Source organism: Lates calcarifer, linkage group LG10, assembly GCF_001640805.2.
Source record: "Lates calcarifer isolate ASB-BC8 linkage group LG10, TLL_Latcal_v3, whole genome shotgun sequence".
In the NCBI taxonomy this organism is placed as follows: Eukaryota; Metazoa; Chordata; class Actinopteri; family Centropomidae; genus Lates; species Lates calcarifer.
The window spans coordinates 9,676,408-9,700,000 of record NC_066842.1 but is presented as its reverse complement, the minus strand read 5'-3'; the positions used below and the strand labels follow the sequence as shown (position 1 = coordinate 9,700,000).

At 40.8% G+C, this 23,593-nt stretch overlaps 1 protein-coding gene across 3 annotated transcripts; it reads right to left on the bottom strand.

Annotated features, from left to right (window-relative positions):
• Positions 1 to 40: 40 nt before the first annotated feature.
• On the bottom strand, positions 41 to 23,265 carry LOC108876740 (LHFPL tetraspan subfamily member 3 protein). 3 transcript variants are annotated; one of them, XM_018666442.2, is made up of 4 exons: positions 21,779 to 23,259; positions 3,837 to 4,073; positions 1,929 to 1,958; positions 41 to 1,511 (listed from the first exon to the last, which is right to left on the bottom strand). In XM_018666442.2, the coding sequence occupies exons 1-3, from the start codon at positions 22,203 to 22,205 to the stop codon at positions 1,942 to 1,944; spliced, it is 681 nt and encodes a 226-aa protein (XP_018521958.1). In that variant the 5' UTR covers positions 22,206 to 23,259; the 3' UTR covers positions 41 to 1,511; positions 1,929 to 1,941. The 3 variants fall into 3 exon arrangements, with proteins under 3 accessions (XP_018521958.1, XP_050929523.1, XP_050929522.1); XM_051073566.1 differs by lacking the exons at positions 41 to 1,511; positions 1,929 to 1,958 and having other exon boundaries at positions 3,403 to 4,073; positions 21,779 to 22,593; positions 22,765 to 23,265; XM_051073565.1 differs by lacking the exons at positions 41 to 1,511; positions 1,929 to 1,958 and having other exon boundaries at positions 3,403 to 4,073; positions 21,779 to 23,265.
• Positions 23,266 to 23,593: the final 328 nt, after the last annotated feature.

The following is a 23,593-nucleotide window of genomic DNA, read 5'->3' as shown; positions in this document are numbered from 1 at the left end:
TAATAACTTCTGTTAAAATGAACAAAAAATCACAACAGTGTTTTACAGTGAAAACTTTTATTAAGTGTTCATATATTCTTAAAGGAATCTCCTTAATTGCTGTAAGTTAACCTCCTTCTCCACATTTTTTAATTGTTTTGGTATCTATTTAATATCTATTTACATAAGAACATATCCACAGGTGAGGCTGGGACAGGCCTTACTAATCCATTATCTCTCGAGTTCGATCCTCAGGCACACCTGTCACTTTGCACCATACTCCAACTCCATTATGTTACCCTGTATGTCCCAACAAAACAACGGGAGTTAAAGAGAGAGAAACAGAAAGGGAGTGCAGGGGACAAAGACAGAAACAGACAGATTTAGCTACACAACAGGACAATTGTGTGTGAGGCTGGAATATTGGTTCACTAGCCCAACAAACTATTGCACGCAGCACATTCGCACCAACACTCACATGTGTGCATGCACTCACACTCACTCCAATATAGCCACTGACCTCCCAACACACACACACACACACACACACACACACACACACACACACACACACAGAGAGAGAGAAGCACACTCACACAGCAGCTACAAGTCCTGCAGCAGACAGTCCTAATAGCCCCCATCACAGTGTAGATACCACAGACTATAAAATATTAGATTTCTTTCTCAAACTGAAGCGCTGTGCAAAGTTAGCTAGCAGGGCATTGAATGGATTTTGTTAAAATTCCTAGAACATCTTTAATATTCACTGTACATACTTTGTAAATACAAGTTTTTTTCTCTTTTGGGTGATAATATTCTTATAAAACAGTCTTAAATATCTTTTTTCTAGTAAATGAAGAGGAACAAAAGAGCATATGAGCAGAAGAAGAAACTAAAACTTTCATTTCATTGTCAAACCTCACATATGAAACACAATAGATTTACAGCAACCCAATATTATCTGAAAATGCGTAGTTTCTTCTTTTCACAAATAAAACATGACACACATTCGGACGGTGATACACACAGCTAAGTGTTAACATAGTTTAATATTTGTTATTACAGTATGTTAATGTATTGTTTGAATGTATTGTGTATTGTGTAGAGTTGTTTTGTGTATATGAGTGAAGTGGCATGTGTGTATATGTGTTTGTGTCTGTGCTCGTACTGCAGGTGTCGACCCTGTGCCTTCTCAGGTAGGTAGTGGGTAGTCCATATACTTCTCAACTGAATAACAGTCTCTGCCCCTGCCATGGTCTATATGCAATGTTGTGCAAGGGTTAGCTCAGAGGACACACTGGGATGAAGGAGCACTGGGCTCCATAAGTGCTGGGAATGATGTAGGGACTGCGAGCAGGATGGATGGACTTCAAAGGTAGGGTTACACTGGGTTTTTGGCAGGAAGATATGAAAGGCAGGCTGGCTTCTTCTACAGTATTCCTCTCCTTCATAGACATGGACTGCCTCCTTCATTTAAGCCGATGTCAAGGGACTGGTACTTTATGAAAACGGACACATGGAGATTCAGGAATCTGATAGAAAAACAGAAAAAAGAGAGTGTTGTGTAGAAAGTATTCAAGTACTGTAAAGTGCAATTTTGAGGTATATTTCATTCATTTCTTATTCCACTTCATTTGACAGCTACAGTTACTAAAAGTTACTAAAAAAAAAAAAAAAACATTAAAAAAACATACGATTGGTCCATAGAATATAATTGTTAAAGATTAAACCAGTGGTCCCTTCTGGTGGAACCTGAACCTTAGATTGGGAACCATTGAAATCAATTTGGCCAGCCACAACAGTTGAACATTGGGAACACAATAATAGATCAGTAAAATATTAATGAACAAGCACATTGTGGATGATGGTTTACACAATGACAGACAGCTCTTTGTCGCTCACCGACAGGTCAACATGTATATATGTCAAGATGTTTTGTTTTTACTCACTATATAGATTTTATTAGGCGTTGCCTCCCTCTGTGAAAAAACAGAACAACAGAGAAAAATATAAAAGTGCAACAACATGGTTCTCAAGGTCATGCTATTAATAGACTCTCATGTTCACACATTGCCAGATGCATGCAGTCTTCACAGTGACTGGCTGTACTACACACAAACACCAGTAGATGGCATCAGGGATGAGCTAATTGGTAAAAGTCTATTGAGCTGTAATGAATTATTCAGAAATGATAGATTCTCCAGAGCCCTAAATTAAGGACTGGTATATAATTGGGCTGCACAACAAGGCCATTTATTGACTGGTAAAGCTACTGATAATCCCATTCAAGTTTTCTCTTTTTTGACATTGTCCACAGATCTTCAGTCTTATCTCTTTTCATCTCATCTTATCACTTGAAGGTCACTGAGGTTGGGGATGAAAAAACTGAAATTCCATGTGTCTCCTCTGACAGTTATATCATCAGCTGTATCCATACATAATCAAACATGAGGTTACATGTGTATTTCTCTCATAATCAAACTGGGGTCACACCAAACTGAGGAATCATCAGTCAGTCTTTCCGAGTCCCCTGTGCCCCTTTAACATGTCGTTCCCTTCTCTTCTTCCCTCTCATTCTTTCTCCCCACTTGAATTCTGGATGTCCATGCCTGTCTGGTTCCATTACAGGCTACATGGTATGAACGTACTAATCCCATTTCCCACTAGGACACATATCTGGACCCGGGCCTTTTCACATCTCACCATGCAGACCTGTGACAGTGATCCACAGCTGCATATAGTATGCATGGACACCAGTTTAAGCCATGCTGCTTCTACGACTACATCATCACAACCACACAGTGTGGTAGATCTCTGGTGTGGCAGTGTGGCACTGTCAGATAATCTTACTGTTTTTGGATTATTGTACTGTCATAGTGGAGTAGAGAGAAGATACATGATTAATGGTTAAATAATACTTAAAATATTGGTTAATTTTAAGGATGCTAAAACCCTTAACCATGCAGTGGACCAGGAAGTGGGTTATCACCTTATGTGGGATGGCACACATCATTTGAAAGCATAAAGCCACATGACTCTATCTGTGTAAACCACTTTAGAAGTTTAATGTTCAAATTGTACATGTGGAAATTCCTAAATTGAATTTTGCTTTTATGGAGGCTGCATCAAAAGCTCATTAAACTTTGGCTTTCATTTGTCAAAAACACAAGTAGGTGCACTGTGATCCTTACACAAACTCAACTTAATCTGTTTGCCAGACTAGTGTATGTTTTTATCACCGCCTTAATTAGTGCGCACTTTCTATTTTCAGTCTCTCACAGGTTGTCATAAATCAGGAGTCTATGCTTAAAGTGAGCTTTAAAGTACTCTCATTTACTTTCAGAGTATGCTTTTGCCAGCCCACTATAGCACAAATTGCATTGAGAGTGCACTTTTAGAGCAATTCATCTGGTACTACCCGGCCAAAAAAAAAAAAAAAAAAAAAAAAAAACAGATCAATTCCACATCAGTGACCCAGAGATTTATATCCCAATACATGATTTAAAATAACTGGAATTTCAAAGAAATGGCTGCTCAGTTTTAGATGCATTCACTCTACATTTGGAGAAGTATTTATAATTTCACTTAATACCAAAAACAGAAATATAGATTTGTTGAGAAAGCTAGGGTAATTGTTAAAGACGCTGTCCTTCAGCCAAAAGAAATCATACACATTCTGGCAAGTTGTAGTTCTGCTGAAGTTTTCTTAAGTGAAACATTAAATCCCAGCATGCTCCCAGAGTGCTGCTCTGAAGCTGGCTCTGACTTTCAGTGCGCTGCGTTAGCAAAGAGGGAATTTTCCCAAAGGAAATCAATAAAATATCACATTGTATCAGATTAGATAGAACCATTCTCACCCTTGCTTTCAGCCAGCAGCTCTTCTGACATGAGTCCATCCTGCCGGTTCCCCAGGACAAAGGCTAGGAAAGAGAGGATGAGAGCATCCAGGATGCCCATAATAGCCAAGATGTAGGCCCAGCGCACTGAGCAGGCCCCCAGGCTGTATTTGTCCGTCTGCTCTCCGCACATCCGCCGGACTTCATCGCTGTCCCAGCCGTCAGGATAGATCATACAACCTAGAACCAGACAGACACCTGGCGGGAAGCAAAGAGGGGGAAGCATGATTAAGAGAGAGGTGGCGACATTAGGGAGGAAAGTGGATGAAAGAGAAGGATGAGGAGAGGAAGGATGAACAAAAGGTATAAGCAGAACAAAAATGAGCGTGGGAGTAAAAGTGCACAGTAATAAATGAGGTCAGGGATAATGAGATTTTGTGGGGAAATGAGAGATAAAGAAGAAGAATGATCATTTCAAGAGCTTTAAAAAAATCACCCCTCTTATATTCTCCTCTCTGGATATTTTATTGTGTTTCTATTGCAGTCATCACATTGATTTTCATTTCTTCCCTTAGGCGGGAAATAAGTGTCTAGACACAATGAGTGCCAGTGGAAGAGCAGTAAAACCAGCAGTAAACAACTGTCAGGGCCAGACACAATAGCAGTAAGAGATTTCGAATATAGTAATGTAGTTCCTTCCTTGTTTTGTTACACAACTTCTCCCTCTTGCATTTTAAGAAGTGGTAATATTAGATTTTAATTTGCATCTGTTCATTCTTAGTTTTTTTTTTTGCCTTAAGTGTAAAATCTCTCTCATCTTCAATTTGGATCTCTCTCATCTTCAGTTTAAAAGAGATTCTTCTCTGAGGTGATGCTGCGGCAGAACAGCACCAAGAAAAAATAAGGGAACATGCACGGTCTTGCAGACTTTTTCTTCCTTCTTTGGATTTTAACTAACCACTCCTCATTCTCAGTTTTTGCCCAAGGGGGTAAAAATCTCTCTCATCTTCAATTTGGATGAGGCTCTCCTCTGAGGTGATGCTGCAGTGGAACAGCAGAGGACCTGGGAAAAGAAGCTGACTGCACAATTATCCAGAGTGCACTGCTCATTAATAATAAAACATACTAATAAAACGTACCCACTTCTTTATCCCCCAAACACTTGCTTGCAATCTTTCCTCTCTGAGTGCTGTTTGTTTACGTATTAGGGTTTAGGCTTTTGAAAGGTACTCTAGTTTCTTAGCCATGTAATTTGCAATTGAAGAACCTGCATGCTGCTTTTATTTGCACACCTTGGCACAACAGAAATGTATACACATATAATTCATGTGCCATTGACCTTATTTGTAGCTTTTTCTGGCACAGTCTTACAACCAAAAGTGATAACAGTATGCTCTGTTTACATATGCATAACACAAGCTGCCCACACACAAGCATCGAAGCACATGTGCACACACTGCACTTTGTTACAGGAACGCTGCAGTCTTTAGTAGTAATAAATATCAGCGGGTGTTGAGAGATGTTTCATTGAGAGAAAGTGAGTTAAGAAAGAAATTACAGAGCAATATATTCTGCAGACAAACTGCATAACTAACAGAACAGAGCATCCCCAAGACTCCTCTTCTACCTTCCCCATGGCTCCAGCTGTCATAACAAATTCATATGCACGCAGTGTTTCAGAGAGCAAGGACTCAGGTTCAGACTCAGATAGACGGATGGAGGATTACTGCAATGAGCTAACAGACATTTCTGAGACATTCAGCACAGAAAATATTCCTTTACTCTATTTTACTGTTAACAACCATAACTAAGCAACAGAAATCATTGACATATACTGTAGTGTAAACATTACAGATGTACAACCCTGGTTTTAGGAATGGAGGAAATAGAGATTGTGCCTTTTGCAGTCTCAAGGAAGCACAGCTGAATCAAGAGACAAGTCTTTTCCACTCAAGCAAGACTTAAGTTGGCCATGACAGGCTGTGATAGGGCCTCAATAGGACCTACTGTATATATGTCAGTCAGCCCACCCACACACTATATATACAGTATAGCATCACAGTCTGTCAAACATCCTTGAGTCAAGTACATGATTCAGCGCCTGAGCAAGTGTCACTGAGCCCTTGATGCATGTTGTGACCAGTGAGAGGCCTGACAGTGAACAGGTCCACTGCTACCTGCATCACATGAAGCCAGACATCCACAATCTGTCAGCCTCTCGCTAACAAGTCTCTGATGTCAACGACACACTGGCAAAAACAGAGGCTGACTGTGGCCACAGAGGCTGTAGAGCAGGTCCTGCCTTGACAGTAAAGTGTTGTTGAACTAAACTGTCTTTTAATATTTCCTGTAAAGTGGTTCAGACTGTCTCTGGCTCCAGAAAAAAGAGACAGTTGTTGTGTTTTCCCCGGCATCTACTGACTTTTTCTTGTTTGTTTAGCAATACAAGGTGTTTGACAAACAGTTAACACTGTAACAATAGTTTTGCTCTGACGGGGAGTTTGAAGTAGTCAGAGCAGAAGAAAAAAGACAAAGCTGTCTCTGTCTTTGACCCTGATTTTTATATCTGCTCATCTGAAGAAAAGCTGTCCATCATGAGATGATGCTGATTAGTTGAAGTCATCAGTCAGCTGTCACGTTATGTAATGGCCTAAGGTTTTTCTGGTTGCTCATCACTGGGGATTTGGGAAAAGAAATGGGTAATCATAAATAGTGGTGCATTGATATGAATATAACTTTTTCACCTTGGAATAACAATGAATTCCCACCAACTGTATTTCTCCTGGCTGTATAAAGGCTATGAATATTATGGAGGTTTATGTAACAAGATTCACTGAACAGAGGGAGTGCCATGGAGGACCAAATAACATTTGATATTCTGTGAGTCGATACACATTACTATTCTCTCTCCCTTATGATGCATTTACTGCAAAGGTAACAAAAGCTTTTCCAGATCCTTCTGGGTGTCTCCTGGACGCCTTTGGCTCAATCCAACGCCATCATGAATATTACATTGAGGCTCAGGAGGAGAGAGAAGAGAAAGAGAGCGGGGGTGCAGGTAAAAGACGAATGAAAGAGGTATATGCTGACAAATGCTGATAGCATCGGGGGATAGAGAAACCAAAAGAGAACAAATGATACAAGAGCAGTAAAATATCTGTCGCAGTCAGAGCTGAACATTATCTACCCCAAAGCCTGAATCTGCAGATGAACATCTCTGAGGGATGCACAGGCCAGGATTATACCAACAGAGGGTGCCACATATGCCACTCCTGTTTCCAGAAAGAGCATGTGGTAAGAGGAGGAGCACATGTCCCCTCCATACACTGTTAACAGTAAGCCTGGAGTCAACTAATCCATAACCACACAACATAGCCCAGGAGGCCCATTCCAGCACAGCACTACATCCACTTACATAAGGAGAGGCTTAGGCAAAATTCATAGAGCAAAAAAAGACTATAGCACCATATGGTCTACACCAACATCAATAATAATAAACGAAAGACCAGAGGAAACCATGAAACCTCTAAATATATTTGGAGTAAAGCAGCATGGTATTCATGTGCATTTAAGCATTTGAAAAATATTCTTTAAAAAATAGTTTTCTACATCAATTCATTAATAGTCAAATATACTGCACCACATGTCAGTGCAAACCCAAGAAATTAGAGGAAATATTTCGGGAAAAAAAACAGAATAAAAGAAAACCATAAACACTGTGAAACTATTATTAGCAGCACTGATGGGCCAATTTTCTTGCTTGGTGTTTTACTCCACTACCACCATCTTAAAAATCAATCATTTTGTACTAAACAATATCTGAAACAGACTAAGAGTCCTCTTAATAGAGTCGGTAACAGAAGCATCATGAGCTTGTTATGCAGTCCAAACACTGTTAATGTGGGCTTGTTTCCTTTTTCAAGTCATTCTGGTAAATGTACGAAATCACTGACTAAAATTGAGGCAACACAACACACATCACAGAACGTGTTTAATCATTTTCATGGTACTAACTCGTACTAACTAAACAATTAACAGACAAATTAACTGATGAAAGTTGTAGTCCTATTGTCTATTAAAAAGAGAGTTTAAGACTTTAAAATTACTTTACATTACTTCAAGTACCTGTATTTAGTATTTATGAACAGTATGTAAATATTCAATAAATGGTTTATAACATAGTATAATGTAGTTGTAAGCAGATATAAGTGTCAATTAAGTGTCAACAATTATAACTCCTCCTGTGGACATCGATGAGTGGAGGTTGCTGTATAAACAGATAATAAATGACATTATAGTAAAATACAAAATATATAATGTCTTTATATGAGAAGTTACAATTGCTGAAAATGTCCTTATAGCTGCTCACAGCTACATTCTTGTATATTATAAACCATTTAGTAAATGCTTATGAATACTAAATAGGAGGGACTTAAAGCAGAGTGTTACCTAGAAAACATCATCTCATTATCTCTAGGTATCTGCTGGCTTCGCCCACTTGCACTACATTGGAGCAGAGCTTCCTGCTGCAGCAATTAGTGGTGTGCTCCAAATCCTCACCACAGAAATAGCAGCACACCTGACAGAATGCAGCTGTCAGTCGAAGCGGAGACTAGATATTAACTGATGGCATTATCCCACCCTTTCAGCTTTGCCCTTCTCTCCATCTCCTCCATGCTCTCTCCAGAGAGCAGCAGACAGGCGCAGAGAGGCACACAGATTATGAGTTAGGGTGAGGCAGAGATACAGAGATACAGAGGGAGAGCATACAAAGAGAGAGAGAGATGGAGGGGGGATGTGATGAGAGACAGAGCCCATGTAGGGTGCCGTGCTCCAGCCCTGTGTGTGGCCGCCAGCAAGTACCCAGCACCACACTAACGTCATGAGCACTGGCTACCATATGCTGGAACCCCTCGGCGAAGCTATTCTCAGAATTTACTCATTTCTGTCTTTTCTACACACAAAAAACACACACACCTCTCTCTGTTTGTATCTTTCTCTTCCTGGGAACACTGGGACCATGTGAGTGGAAAACTGGACCAAGAAATGCTTGCTGGCTAACAGCGGCTTATGTAAGAGACTGTAGGTAGGGCAGATTAGGTGCAAACAGCACTACAGGAAAGTCTGAGGGCAGACCAGCAGATGGTACAGAATGGTATGATAGCAATAGATTTGTCAGAAGCACACTGGCTCATTTTCCCAAAGAGACTACTAAATCCCATCGATACTAAAAGAATCCCATCGCCTCCTATAATCTCTGCGTCATTCGCAAGTAGTGCAGCTGACTGGAGGTCCAATGTGACCTCCAGAGCAGCAGCCTGATTGGATTTGTGTATCAGGTTTACAGACAAAGAAAAATAAATCACATATACTGTATAATGCATTTGAAAGACTAGACTTTAATCTACCTCCATAGCATCTGGCTCATGTTTTACTGTAATGCAATTGCAAGTCAGAGTGTATTTTCAGTGTTCCAGCATGTCATTGATTGCACCGAGTGGCAGATGGAAGTATACGGTTTTGTGTATTCCCTGCTCTTTTTTAGATCGCTTACACATCTGCAGCACATCTAAGCAGCCATGAAAAGGGATTCACATTTTTCAACTCCCACAGTCCTTTGTTGATCCCATTTTCTCCTCTTCTCATTTAAATAGCTGTGAAAAACTGAATTATGCATACACACAACTCAAGCTGTGCTATCTTACATTGCATATGCATATCCAGTTTTACCACAAACACACACATACACACACACACACACACACACACACACAGACATATATACACCGGTAAACATGCTCCTTTCTTTTTGTACAATATACGCAGTGGCTTAAGTGCTCATTTGTTTGTCACTTCTCATAGTGACACATCTTGGTGCTGATAAATAAAAGAGTGTGTTTACTGAACTGACAGCCTCTCTGGTGAATGAGCCTGTGGCTGGCAAAATGGCATTTAAGGTAAAAACTAAAAGTCAGCTCAAAAAAGAAAATCAGCGCAGACGTTCTGGGATTAGCTTAGAGTGTTTATCCCAATGGGGCTTCCCATGAATATGTATATGTAAGTTTGCTTTAATGTAATAGCTAATGTTACACTCCCACAGGTCAAATAGTGACCTGAATGTGGGTAAAATCCTACCACTTGAGTTCAAAGGGTTCCTCCTGCAGTCTTTTATCCTCTTTAAAGCAACTGATGAGATGCCCAGACAGCACAAGCAAAGAAATACAAAAAGACAGCACCATTATTACTCACATCCAAACAGAACAAAATAACAGATTGTGATTGTTCTTCATTGGCTAGTAATGTGATCTACTCCCCCTAAAGACATGGTTTGTCCCTGATGCTTGTTGTCTGTGTTTGTCTGTTCTCAGCGTTAAGCTCCAGGCGGAGTGAGACTCCTGCCACTGCTGAGGCACGGTGTGACGGTGCGGCTGGGTGCTTGGGATGACTCACATTGCTCAGACTGGAGACAAGCAGCCCAAGGCCGAACACCACATTGTAGGAGAGAGGTGGGAGCGGTAGAAATAGCCTAAAGTTTCAAGAACCACACGGTTGGTTCTGCTTGTTTTAACAGTTTGACGACAAACTGCACACATTTATATTTCTGCGGATATTTCTTCAAAGTATGCTAGATATTCCTTCCAAAAGACTGCCTGCTCATGACTGCATTACAGTACCATTCCATTCCCCTCAGCTGTCCAAGAACTTAACTCTCGGCCCCCTATGCAACCACTGAAATGCACTTTTAATATCATCATGCACTTTAACTATAGTTTTTATATTATCATTATATTTCTATTATTATCACGTGTGAGATGTGCATGTGAGTGACTCTAGCGGAGCTGTTTTAATTTTCATTGTATTGTTTTCAATGCAATGACAATAAAAGCATTCTATTCTATTCTATTCTAAACTTTGGCAGTGGCTCACCTCTTTCACAACATTGTCAGTGTGCTTTAAAAAAACGACTGGAGGTAATGTCACATGGGCAAAAATATGACCTAAAGAAATGGTTTTATCACTGAAAGGTACCAGAGGGAACCCCTTGATTTTGTACAAAACATCCTTTTTTCTGTGTCTGTAAACACCTGCTGTTGAGGAGCCCTTAAACAAGTTTCTTCAACTACTCCTGCAGAGCTGCTCAGTATTTTTCGCCTGCTGACCTGATCACACAAGCCATTGGTTCGAACAAGTATTTTTTAAACCATGTGCAAGTGTCTTGACACACTGTAAGAAAGTTAAATCTTTCACTCATAGATGCAAAATATGTATTTATTGTAGTCCTGTTTTACATCTGTGTTTATGAACATAAATGATGTAAACAAACCATTTTACCATTTATTGCTTTTCAGTATAGACTGAATGGCACTGGTAAATGGCAAATGGATTACACTTTTATAGTGCTCAACCTCTGAAGGACAAAGCACTTTACAATTTGCTTCTCATTCACCCATTCAAACACAAACACACACAGATGGAAATGCCATGCAAAGTGCTGGCCTGCCTATCAGGAGCAGTCAGGGGTTCAGTTTGTCACTCAACTTCAACTTCAACATGTGGACGGGATCAAACCACCAACTCCACAGTTAATAGACGGCCTGGAACCTTCAGGTTAGAAGTGGCACATTCGGTAATATATTTTCTGGAATTGAATGAGATTAACTACCACAGTCCAAAGAGATTTCACTATATTTAAGCCAGTAAAAATCTGGGTTCTTTGATCTGGCTCTTCTACAAAAGGAGCCTGTCATTGTGGTTTAATCCTCAACTCAACAGGCTCCACTCTCTATAGGCTCCCCAGTTATTTCAGATATTCTTCCATTTGCAATTTGCAGGAGAATCTTCAAGGGTTCAGATTGCATTTGTCCTTGTCACTTCCCAGATGTTGTCAACAGAAATATGTATAGGCTTTCATAATCGTGTGTTGGACAGTCTTGTCTTTGCAATCATATACGTCTCATAAAACTGTACTAAAGAAAATGTGATTCCAAGTTCACCTACAGAGCCACATCCTTTGTGTAGTGAACCAATGAGGGTGGAGAGTGAGACTGATTTATCCAATCTTTTCCATGGCCAGTCCAGACTAATGAAGTGTGGGCAGCTTCAACCCCCTCATCACGCTGGACAATTAAGACTTCTCTCTGACTCCAAAGATGAGTGGATGAATACCTAAGATACATGGCCTAAGTCTATGATAATGATATGCTATAATTGCGTTCAGATAAATGGGGTGATTAAGAGTGTATGATCTATACAGTGGGAGGAAATGGAGTGTGAAAATGTGTCACCACTTAAGTCTGCTTCATGGTCCAGGTTTATGGAGTGGAAAGAGAACAAAGAAAGCAGGTTATAAATGTGGAAATAGTGCTATTACAGAAAGTGTAATCATTTATTTTGTTGCTTTGACAGTGTTATAATATCAGTCAGTTTATGTGGCTATAAGAGAAAAAAATAATGAGAGATATCTGGGATTTAGAGTTTCATACAGCATAACCAGAAGACTATACTAATACTTTTAGACAGCTGGCTGGATACAAATTTAAGACACTTCTCTAAAGAAATATTTCCAAAGTGTCAAGGATACAGTGAAAAGTGGAGCAAGAAAAACTTTTAAAACTGACTCCAACTATCTCCCTTGGAAGATGAGGAACAGGCTTCTTGAGATGAGCTGTCTACAGTCCAAATCTATTTCTGTTTCAGCTGCTGGCAAATCTCAGTGGTTGCTAGAAGGGAGCAAGGAGCTTCTAGGCATCCTCTGTATCCCGCTCTGTCAACATCTTCAGTAATTTTCTGCACAACGAGCACATAATGCCCAGAGCTTATCTATCAAGTCAATTCAAAGGATTAGAAGGAGCAAGAAATGGCTTATTTCATCAAATCATCTCTGTTCTATGCCAGGACAAGTCTTTCAAAAACTTTTTAACCATCTTGCAGTGCTGCAAATAATATTCCCACAACAGCATATCGGATATTATAGAGTACCTGTAGGCTGCAGGAAGCACTCTGACCTATACCGCAGGGAATAAAACTCAACTACAAGGAGATCTTTAGAAATATAATTTTGTCTGCACCTTCAGAGCAAGACTGACGTATATATATATGAATCCATAAAAAAGACTGAAAATGACACATCCCTACCTGAAAGGAGAGGATGAACACACACAATCATTCAGTCAATCAATCAATCAATCAATAAAACAAGCAACTGAATGCATTACGTTTGTGTGTAGCTGCAGCTTGTGGCTTCAAATCAGCTTAGCTGGTAATTTGGTTGCTGGATACATCTGTAGTGGCATCAATGCATTTAAGATCTATCTATCTATCTATCTATCTATCTATCTATCTATCTATCTATCTATCTATCTACTCATTCTCTCACTATGTCAGCCAAATGCTCTCTATTCAGGGTGTGAGATGGTGCCTCATTATTACCCATTGATTGAAGCTGGTGTTAGAGCAGGCTGCGAACAGGTGAAGCAGGACACACAGTAGGAGGGACACAGTGTGCTCTGAAATGATCAAGTGACTGCACTCAAGTGGCGTAAGGTTGACACAAGGAGCGAAACATGTGCCTCTATAATAGATATAACATTTCAGGTTAAAGCAGAGGTGGGGTTGCAGAGTTAGAGGGTGGGGGGAGGGGGCAGAGGAAGAGGAGTGCAGTGTAAACCGCAGTGAGCAGAGCAGGAGGGAGTCAGGCTGGGGTGGAGGGCTTATGTAACAGGTCCAGATGCAGCCTGTACCTCCACAGAGGATAAAGATTGGCAAGGGCAGTGGGGGATCAAAAGAGACCTTTGAATTCTCTGTGAAAAATACTGACTGGGCCACCAGTTCAGGGACGATGGAGGCGAACAGCCATGGCTTAGGCAGGACTATGCTCTCTCAGTCAAACGGTTAACATTAGGAGTATTCACCCAAGACAATCTCAGGGTCTGCGGCAGAGCACCAACCAATGGTGATGTAGTTGTAACAGCACTTTCAGTGAAAATAGCAAAATTAAATATTAAATGAAATTAAAAATACAAGATTTTGTAAATGCCCCCTCCAGCCAGCACTTTCTAACATAACAGTGCTTCAGGGTTAGACCGTCTTGAGCGCAACCTCCTATAGTTGACACAAATTAATGTACTACACTGTTTTAAATGTTTTGCATATGCAGTGATGAGAGTGTATTCAAATTATTTAAGTATTTAGTAAAAGTAGCAAGTATTAGCAACAGAATTTATTTGAAATAACAAACATAAAGGTATTCATTATGCTGACTGGCCACAGCTATTATATTAATTGATCATTATTATCTAAGTTTTAATATGAACTTGGTACTTTTGTAGTCTGTCATGGTGGAGCTCATTTGAACAGCCTTATATACTGGTGATATCATATCTTGTATGCAATGCATCATATTTTATAAACCAATCATGCTCATGTTTTGTATGTGAAATCTTAATATAAAAAGTAACTAGTGACTATATAGTGACTGTATCTGTTAAATTAATGAATTAAAAAGTACAATATTTACCTGTAGTATACGTAAGGGAGTAGAAATATAAAGTGGCATAAAATGGAAATACCAAGTAAGGTAGATGTATATAAAGATTTTAAATGTACCTTCAAAAACTGTGCATATATGTGCTTGTTTGCACAAGCATATACACACATAATACATTAACACAAGCACTGGAACTACAGCATAAAAAGTTTTTTTTTTTTTCATGGGTCACAGTGTCCTTGCTGTCCCACCTCATTCCTCCCTTTGTGGAATAAATCAGCAGCCTCCCCCCACCTGAGCTCTGGCCCAAGCCAGGCCACTTCTGAGATCACAGGGATTAACTCCCGCAAATCTATAGTGCACACCCTGCAGGGCTACAGAGACAACAAACACAGGGGAGTCATGATGATGACTTGGCTGACATTTACTTTGTATTCTGCAGCGCTACACCCAAACTCACAAACCGTGGGCTAATTAATCAGCATTGATCTGTTTGGTTTGATGTCTAAAAACATGATTTCAGGGTTCTTAAATCATACCAACAAATAAGCCTTAAATCAACAAATATGCATTACACACATGCATTCACATGGCAATGAATGTAATTAAAACACCAGCACATGTATGTGGATCCATCCATCCTCTCCTCTTGCTGTCATGGATGATGGTTCCCCAATGCCTCCCGCTGGCTATAATTAGACGGTTCAACTGGCTGTATGTGCCTCTTAATTACAAAAATGCAGGAATCTAAAGGTGTTAATGCAGAGGTGATCTGAGAACAGATTACCTGTATAGACGTGAGGGAATGGGTAAGAATGGCAAGACTAATTGTTCCTTGCTGTGTGCTTACAAAAACGGGGGAAAGTGGTAGAAACAGGGTAAAAGACAGAGAGAGAGACAAAGGCAGAAAACAAGATGAGGAGAGTTTGAACTGCAGAGATCATCATGATCGCTCCTTTGAATGTTGAGCTGCCTTCTGTAAAGGAGCTATGTGTAGCTTAGTGCACAAGGCAGTGTTGCGTGTTCAGTTGTTTTGATTGAAAAAAGGTGGTGGGTCAGCACGTTCAGTTCGAGTGCTGCTCTGAGAAGACCGGAATACTGATCGGCTCTGCAATTATCCCAAACCACTTGTCATCACCTCTCTTTACCACCTGACTGCCACTGTTGAGCCCTCCAGACGACCGGGGTGGATTCCAGTCACAGATTTCTGAAGCGTATTCAGGATTTGAGAACAACTTTACAGGGGGATTCATATTTCTGCTGCTTCAAAATCTCCCATGGCCTCATCTTGTTTGTTCTGTCAGTTCACTCAACATGAGACCAGTTTCTCAATCTCTCATAGACACACAGAGCCACAGACACAGTTTGTCTTTCACACCAGTGTTTCATGGTTAAAAGCTCTAAAGCATCGCACTGTAATAAAAGCAGACAGTACCCTCCCATGTTGTTTCACTGTCTGCGTTACACAAATCTGCCCCACTGGGTATCTGGCTTGATGTGCTGCAGAGAGACATTAGTCCCTGCTCTGTATGTAGCTGCAGCAGCGCAAGTGACTGGATACATCAGACCATTTCTAACATGATGATAGTAACCGACAGCCCCCAAACTGTCGCAGACTGCTGTTAAATAACAAAAAGGTCCAAGGTAAGACTGGCCTCCTATCACAGTCTGCAGTTTAGACGGCCTAGTGTGACATTTCTATAAGTCTCAGGCTGCTCATTCATACAAGTGGACACATTCACACAATGTAAACTGTGCAGAGGGGGCACATACTTTAGTTAATTTGGGTAGACAGGACACAGGTAATTTACTCATTAGTTTGGAATGCATGTCAATAGCATTTATCACTAATTGGTTTATTCCTCACACTGTTCAGACACGTAGCATTATTTCGAGTTTGTGTATATATAGATACAGTAAATAATTGTGCTGTCAGTACAATATGCATGACAATATATTCACCTTTATATGTTCACCTTTGTCAGTTGTTCAGTGCTGGACGAGTAGTGTGCAGTGGGTTTTTAGAGCTTGTGTGCTGAGTAAAGCTGTCTGCTGTGGCTGATGAGAATGGTGAGACTGAATCAAAATGGAGGAGCAAAACCAAATAATTGGTTAAAAGACACATTAAAGCTCTATAGATGCTGCAGTGTTGGGTAATAATCTTCTGTGGGTTTGGTGCTACGAGTGACTGCTTTCACATTACAAGCAGTCATTTGTTCTGACTGTCAATATCAAAATATTGATTAGAGCAGCTTTAAGTAACAGTAGTGTTGATATTTTAGAATTTTGTAAAAACTCAGTAACATTGGACTTTCCCTTGCTGCCTTAGCTTAGTCTTTCAAAATACTTGTACAATGTCAAACCAGACTGAAGTGAACTGAATGATGAATGAATAATAATTCACTGGAGGTGATGGAGCTGTACAATGTTAAACTTAAATCTTCTGGGTAAACACAGTGGAGGTACAGCTATAATGTACAAAAACAGTCAGGTTAAGTCACTTGAACTCAACGCGACATGCCATTACGATGCAAGAGGTCATTCAAGGATGAATGACAAAAAACTGCAAAAGTTAGTCCAAGATGAAAACTTTTAATGTGCTGAAAGTTAATATATAACTTGTTTGGGCAGAATTTTTCTTTGTTTACTACTTTGGGATCAAGGCAATTATGGACAAAGCTTAACAGCACTTCATCAAATTAAAGTCTACTCTTTTGTGCATTTTAATAGCAATGTAGTTCATTTATATGCAAATTTTTGGCTATAGCATAATGTTGTTTGGGATGGGAAACTCAAGGAAGTTGTTTTTCAACAGGGATGCATGTGGCCAAAAAAAGTTCATCAAGCCCTGGGTATTGGTGCTCTTGTATTAGCATGCAGACATGGAATGTGCCTCTATTATGTCTTCCGAATGAACTGAATGTTGCTATGTGAAGCATGCACAAATGCACACAGGAAGCAAAGCAATAGGCAAATGCAACAGAATCAGCTTTTTCCTGAGTCAAGCACTAATCTGCTTTTAAAGGCTTGAAAGGTATCCAGACAAAAGCGCTCATTTGTAGCATTAACTCTGGAGAACTGGAGCACATGGGTCTGGTCCTGCTACAGTGAAAAGTGTAGCTCTATGACGGTAGCTCTCACACCAAGCTCCACCACTTCCCACCTCTGCATTCAACTAGGTTTTAATGCTCCTTTCGGAACAAAACTCTCAATAGAGCTAATGGACCATGGGAGTGTAAGCCAACCCCAGAGAGACAAACAATGATACAGAAAGCAATGGGGGTGACCTAAAGGATTGTATATCTTTTTTGGGCTTTGTTATCTGATTTGTTTTCTGTCTGCCTTCTGTCTCTACTTTCTTTCTGTTTACCTTCAGACCTAATGTCCTTCACATCCTATCTTCTTTTTTCTCTTTATTGACGTCTCTGTTTCTCCTTTATCTTTCCACTGTCCTTCTGGTCAGACAACAAAGGTTTAAAATTTCGATGTGTTGATTCCTCTTGTTCGATTTGTATCCATCTTTATCTAAAGTCATTTTTAACTGATTTCTTGAAGGGTTTGTACTAGATCAAACAATAATATACAATGTGTAAACAATGTGATAGTTGTACTGTACGTTTCCTCACTTAGAAATTGACAATCAAATGGCTTTGTTATGTATACGCATACACTTTGAAGGTATATCATGTAATGAAGTCTATAGTCTACAGTTAGAAGCAGGTGTTTAACTTCTCTGAAGACTGATCACTGATCTATGTTGTACTTTGGTTTAGAGCTAAAACCATAAGTCAATTATTCCAATAGTTGATTGACAGAAAAGAAATGAAGAAACAGTTTATCAACAGGAAATCAATTCATCATAATTTTTCAAGCAAAACCACTATGACATGCTGACAATAACAGCCTCTAGTCCCAGCTTCTCTGCTGCTTCAGTTTACCTCATGTGCTTATGGGTTTTTGGGTGTTGAACTGTTGGTCAGAGTGAAAATTTGATATTGTGACGGCCCTACTTCTGATAGTGGGAAAAGCACAGGTGTAACTAATCACGTTAACGATGGCCTGGTAAGCCATGGCAGTGTGACAGTGAGCCAGCATGCACAACACCAGGACACTGAATCTGAAACAGCTAGATGAAAATCAGCCATGTTTAATTCTATTCTATAAATCTATATTACCCCTGTGTGTTTTCCATGATAGGTCAAAATGTCTTCTGTGAAAAAGGCCTGTCCACTAAAGTGAATGAGTGTTCACAACATAATGTGTGTAATTTGGAATAAGCACAGAAACTACATTGATTTTGGATAATCAGAAATAGATTTGGCAAGAGTAGCTCATTGGACAAAGAAGAATCCATGCAAATGCTACAGAAAGCACTGGCTTGTGCACAATCTGAAGCAATATCCCTAAAGTACTGTATGAAGTACCAAAGACATCAAATGAGAAGCAGAGGGTGTTCCCAAATGCAATTTTGTCATGTTGCTTGCCTATTAATTCTAGCAAAGCAAATCTTTTCCTTTTTAATTAAAACAGCAACCACAAACTCAAGCCCAGACTAACAAAACAGACTGAAGAATGAAATAAACAACTTAAAATAGAAAGTCTGACCCTTAAGTAAATGCAGTCCTTTGAAAACAGTCTGTATCTTTTCAAATAGGCCATCCTCAGTCTGTACATTGTTTTCTGCTGACTTTACAAAGTTCAGGTCTTGCTTATTCACAGGTATGACTCATATCTGTTCTTTGAGAAGAAACAATCTCATCTAATATAGAAAAGGTCTGGCAGCTGCTATGACAGAGTACATAGACAGGGTGTAAAACTGTGAAGTAATTATCTCTGACCTCACAGTCTTCTTAGTTAATTGGAGTACAGACCCCTGCAGAACTGCAGTTACAGGACAGGAAAGATAGAGAGAGAAATGGACAGCACATACTGTACAGTACTTGCCAAAACCAGGGTGTGACAAGAAAAGAGGGGAATTGAAGAAAAAAACCAATGAAAACAGTGGAACAGGAGATAGGGTAAAGTCATAATGAGTAACAGAAACGAGTTGAGAGGCATAGGGCGGTGAAATTGTGTGAGGGTAACAGAAAGAGATATGGTAAAGGGGTTCATGCGTCATGTATCTACTGTGCTCAGCTCAGCGGAAAGAAAAAAAATGCACGCTTACATCTGCATGCTGTGGACTTGAGCAGATGCACAGACAGAAATAGCATGGGTGAGGAAAGTAAGAGAAGGATATGAGTCCATCTAGGGCAGCGCGGGCGCAGGAGCACTCAAGTTCACTTGGCTGAGGTGGACATTTTGAGAGTATCTAATGTATCCTGGTGGTCGGCTTTCTCATCAAACATTCAACATTTTACCTGGGCCTCAAAGAAAACTCTCTTTCTGGAGATGGATATACAGTAGATGTGTGTGTGCTCCCACTAACTGATTCACTAGAGAGCTCTATGCAACGGCTTGAATTTGTTATATGTTGTTAAGTGTTTATCCACGTCCTTCTGACCTCAGCCCAAGAGGATTTTGCAAAAGCTGCTGCATGAGTAGCATAAAGTATATCACTTAAATCATATGGTCTTGGCCAGCACTGACCTTAATGTTAAGTTAAAGTATCTAAATAGCCCTTTTACTCAATGAGGTGTGAAGGGGTTGTTTGTTGATTTTTCATACAGATTATAACACAAAACCCCCAATATAAATCTGTGCCAAGGACAAAAAAAGTTATAAACTGTAGCTTCCCAATGAGAGAAGACCTTTAATGGTGATTACTGAAGCAAAGAGAAAGATCGCTGCCACGGAGCAGAGAGCGGTGCTCTGAATACTGACTGTGTCATTCATGTCCTTGGACCAGTCTGGCGGCAGAGATGGGTGACAACAAGCTATGGCTAGCCCACTGTGCCCACTGTGTCAGCTTTCATTTTAGTTTGGTATGAGATGTGACATATATTTGTATTCCCATAATGTTTAAAGTAGGAAAACAGTGGGTACAGAAAACGAGGCAATAAAGAAAACTCACTCTACACACACACACACACACACACACACACACACACACACACACACACATTCTGACCTGCCATTATCGCAATCATATTGATGATTTGTTCCTCCCTATCAAAACATCAGCTGACAGTAAGGGGCCCCATTCCAGATGCCGGTGGGCCACCTGTCCTCCGCAGGGCTACTAAGTGAAGGCAGCGTGAGTTTAACCTTCAGCTAAGTGTAATGAAGTTTGACAGCGCTAAGCAGCCAGGCTCGCTCATTAGGCATCCCTGTGCCAGCTTGTCATGGTCAGGGTCTCTCCTCTTGGCTTTCTCTTTCATCTCTTAGCTGCAGAAGCACAAAGCCCAGCGGTCTCCTCATTAGACAGGCTTATTGCGTTAATTCAGCCCAACATAACACACACTGAGCTGGAGTTGTTCCAAATAATCCCCCTCATTCGTGTCTGTTGTGAACAGGAAGGCGGCTGCTTCGACCACTGGTGCAGTTGAGCAGGCCGATGTTGTTGGCAGCATCTGGACTCTTTTCAGATGATGGAGACCTCCGCTCACACTGAACGACATTAGCCCACAGTTACAGTGACAAAGTGCTGCCAGCAGATGAACCCCTGACCTCTACAACATTTAAACACCCTCAACACCCCCAACTCTAACACACAAACACACACAGACCTATTGGCTGACTGACAGACTGCAGATCATACAGGAACTGACTAATCTGCATGAACAGGAAAAGACAGTTTATATTAAATATGACTGCTATACAGTACCTATGATAGGCTATAATACCATATACATTTAATTAAGTATATATTTTATGTGATCATGCAGTCTTGATTGAATGCAATTACATATAAACATTCACATCAGTTTTAAGAAGGTTGTTTTATATCATTATAAAAGTCCTATGCAATGTTCCAGTATCATGTTCTGTCTTTCTTTTGTTATTTGAAACTAATACAACCGCTGTATTAGTTTCAAACCGCAGACATATAGGCATTCTTGAAAAATGATAAGCTGAGGAACATTTCATGTGTCTACACCTGCAGTTTATACATTTAAAAGCAAACCGACTGGGCCTCTGAATACAATGCGCGTCATTTCCTCAGCAAAACTTCAGCACCATGGACAGCACTGTCCAGCAGCGTTGGCTGACAACTCCCACAGAGATCCTGTCTACTTATCTTCACTTTGGCTTCTTCCACTGACAATTAATCTATCTAATCAACTGATCAATCAAATTCAAATCCATCCTGGTGTTTAAGAGTTCAAGGGTTTGCGAAAGGTATTATGTCAGGATCCCCAAAACAAAAAAAAAATGTCGCCACACATAATCATTTTTATTAGCCTACTAATATTTACACAGCCTGTACTGTGTGGATGTTCTCCCTACATTTTGTGAAAGTACCTTCTAAGCCCCTTTCAGTGTCCCTTCCAGCCCCTGCAACCCACTCCATGGGCGGCCACTAAAAGGCACTCACCTGATGCTGCTTGCATCCAGCCACAGATCTTGTACACGGTGGAGGTGCTGAGGAGGAAGAAGAGACTGAAACAGCCGATACAGGTGACAACGAGCATCATGGACATTCCGATGAAGAAGGAGGCGGCCTTGAACGCACTGGAGGGGATAGCGGAGAACTCAGTGAAGCTACCCTGGCAGGCCAGGTCTCTGGAGAGTCCGTCTCCGATGCAATAGTGAAAAAGGCCGAAGTAGCCGGCCTGCGGCGTATCCACGCCATCCCCAATCCAATAGGGCTGTGAGAAGATGGTCACGTTAACAATACCGAACAGGATAGTGAAGATGGCCCACAAAAGTCCGATGACACGGGAGTTGCGGACGTAATTGGTTTGGTACAATTTCGCAGCTTCTGCAGATGGTAGCATTGATGCGGCTGATCCAGGTATCATTTTATGCAATCCCGAAAACTAAATGAATGTGGCGATCTGTCCGAGCTCAAAGCGAAGACTAAACATTTAGCGCATAAACAGTTTTCCCCCTCCACTTACAGAATCATCCCAAACACAGCGAGAACAAGCGGAGAATCTATGCCCGAGCAACACAGCAACATCTGTCAGGCGCGATCAACTCATGACGTCGCACCCTGAAGCCAGGCGGTGAAGCAAGTGAGGAGCTACAGCGGTCAGAGAGCGTCCACCCTGGATATCACCGATAACTCTGAAAACTCACGGACTTACAGCAGAAACAGGCTCCCTCCCACTTTCTCAGTCTAGCCGCCAGACGTGCACATCGCTGCCGCACTGTGTCGCTCACTGATGTCCTTGGAAAACCTACCGACTGAAAAATAAATGTATTATTCACACCGACCTCAGCTACACAACATAGGATGCTCACGTATCCTTATCAGCGCAAATATGAATAGCAACAAGCCTGTAGCCTAACGAGCAGATTGTATTACGTCTCGGAGGTAGGTCGCATCTAATAGCACATTATAGGCCCCGTACTTACGGATTAATGCAGCCGACCGTAATAACCATTCAGAAAATACGACGGACCCCCTCTCAGGGTCGTAAAACGGGTTTTTTTTCTCCGTTTTTTAAAATGACAGCGTCGCCGAGCTGTCAGTGATGCTGGGAGCCGGAGAGAGGGAGGGACACAGGCGGTAGACGCAGAGGCAGCCCGTGTTTGTGCGTGTCTATCTGTGCAAACAGTGACACACACCTTCTGGATAACGCTGCGTCAACATCCACTGAACTGACGAGATACCGACGCGATTCTAAATACCCTAAAGAAAACTGCAGCTGAATGCCATCAAATGTAAATTTCTAGATGCTAATAAAGGGTTGGGTTTTTTTTTTTAAAACAGGATATCCGCCTAAATCTCTTGCGAGTCGTCCCCGTGTCACTGCTACCTGCCGTGTTAAAAACGAAGCCAGAGCTGCTCGGCTTCATCAAATGTGCTACTTTGCTGCCAGGAGGTTATGTAATAGCCTACTACATGAAACTGCACATGACGTCCTGGGAAAAAAAGAAGGAAAAAAACATAGGCGATATACACGGAATAGTATCAGCACTGAATACATGTTTATTTGCTTTATAAAATGCCAGAAGTAAATGAATGTGTGCTGTCTTTCAATAAACCTTTATAAAAAAAAAGAACACAGGCTGCAAAGTCCTTTCTCATCCATCTCAAGAGAAGAATTCTTCTTCTGCCACATTTTCCAGTTCTAGTAGTAGTATTTGTTTGTGTTATGCACATAGAAGTTCCCAGCCTACGTGGGCATAAGACACCAAATGTTGCAGCGGTGGAGCAACATTTGTTGAAAAATAATATATA

Coding starts and splice junctions, on each gene's coding strand:
- LOC108876740 (XM_051073565.1), bottom strand. CDS start 22,205: ATGATACCTGGATCAGCCGCATCAATGCTACCATCTGCAGAAGCTGCG. Junction 4,074..21,778: donor CTGGATGCAAGCAGCATCAG/GTGAGTGCCTTT, acceptor GCTTCCCGCCAG/GTGTCTGTCTGGTTCTAGGT.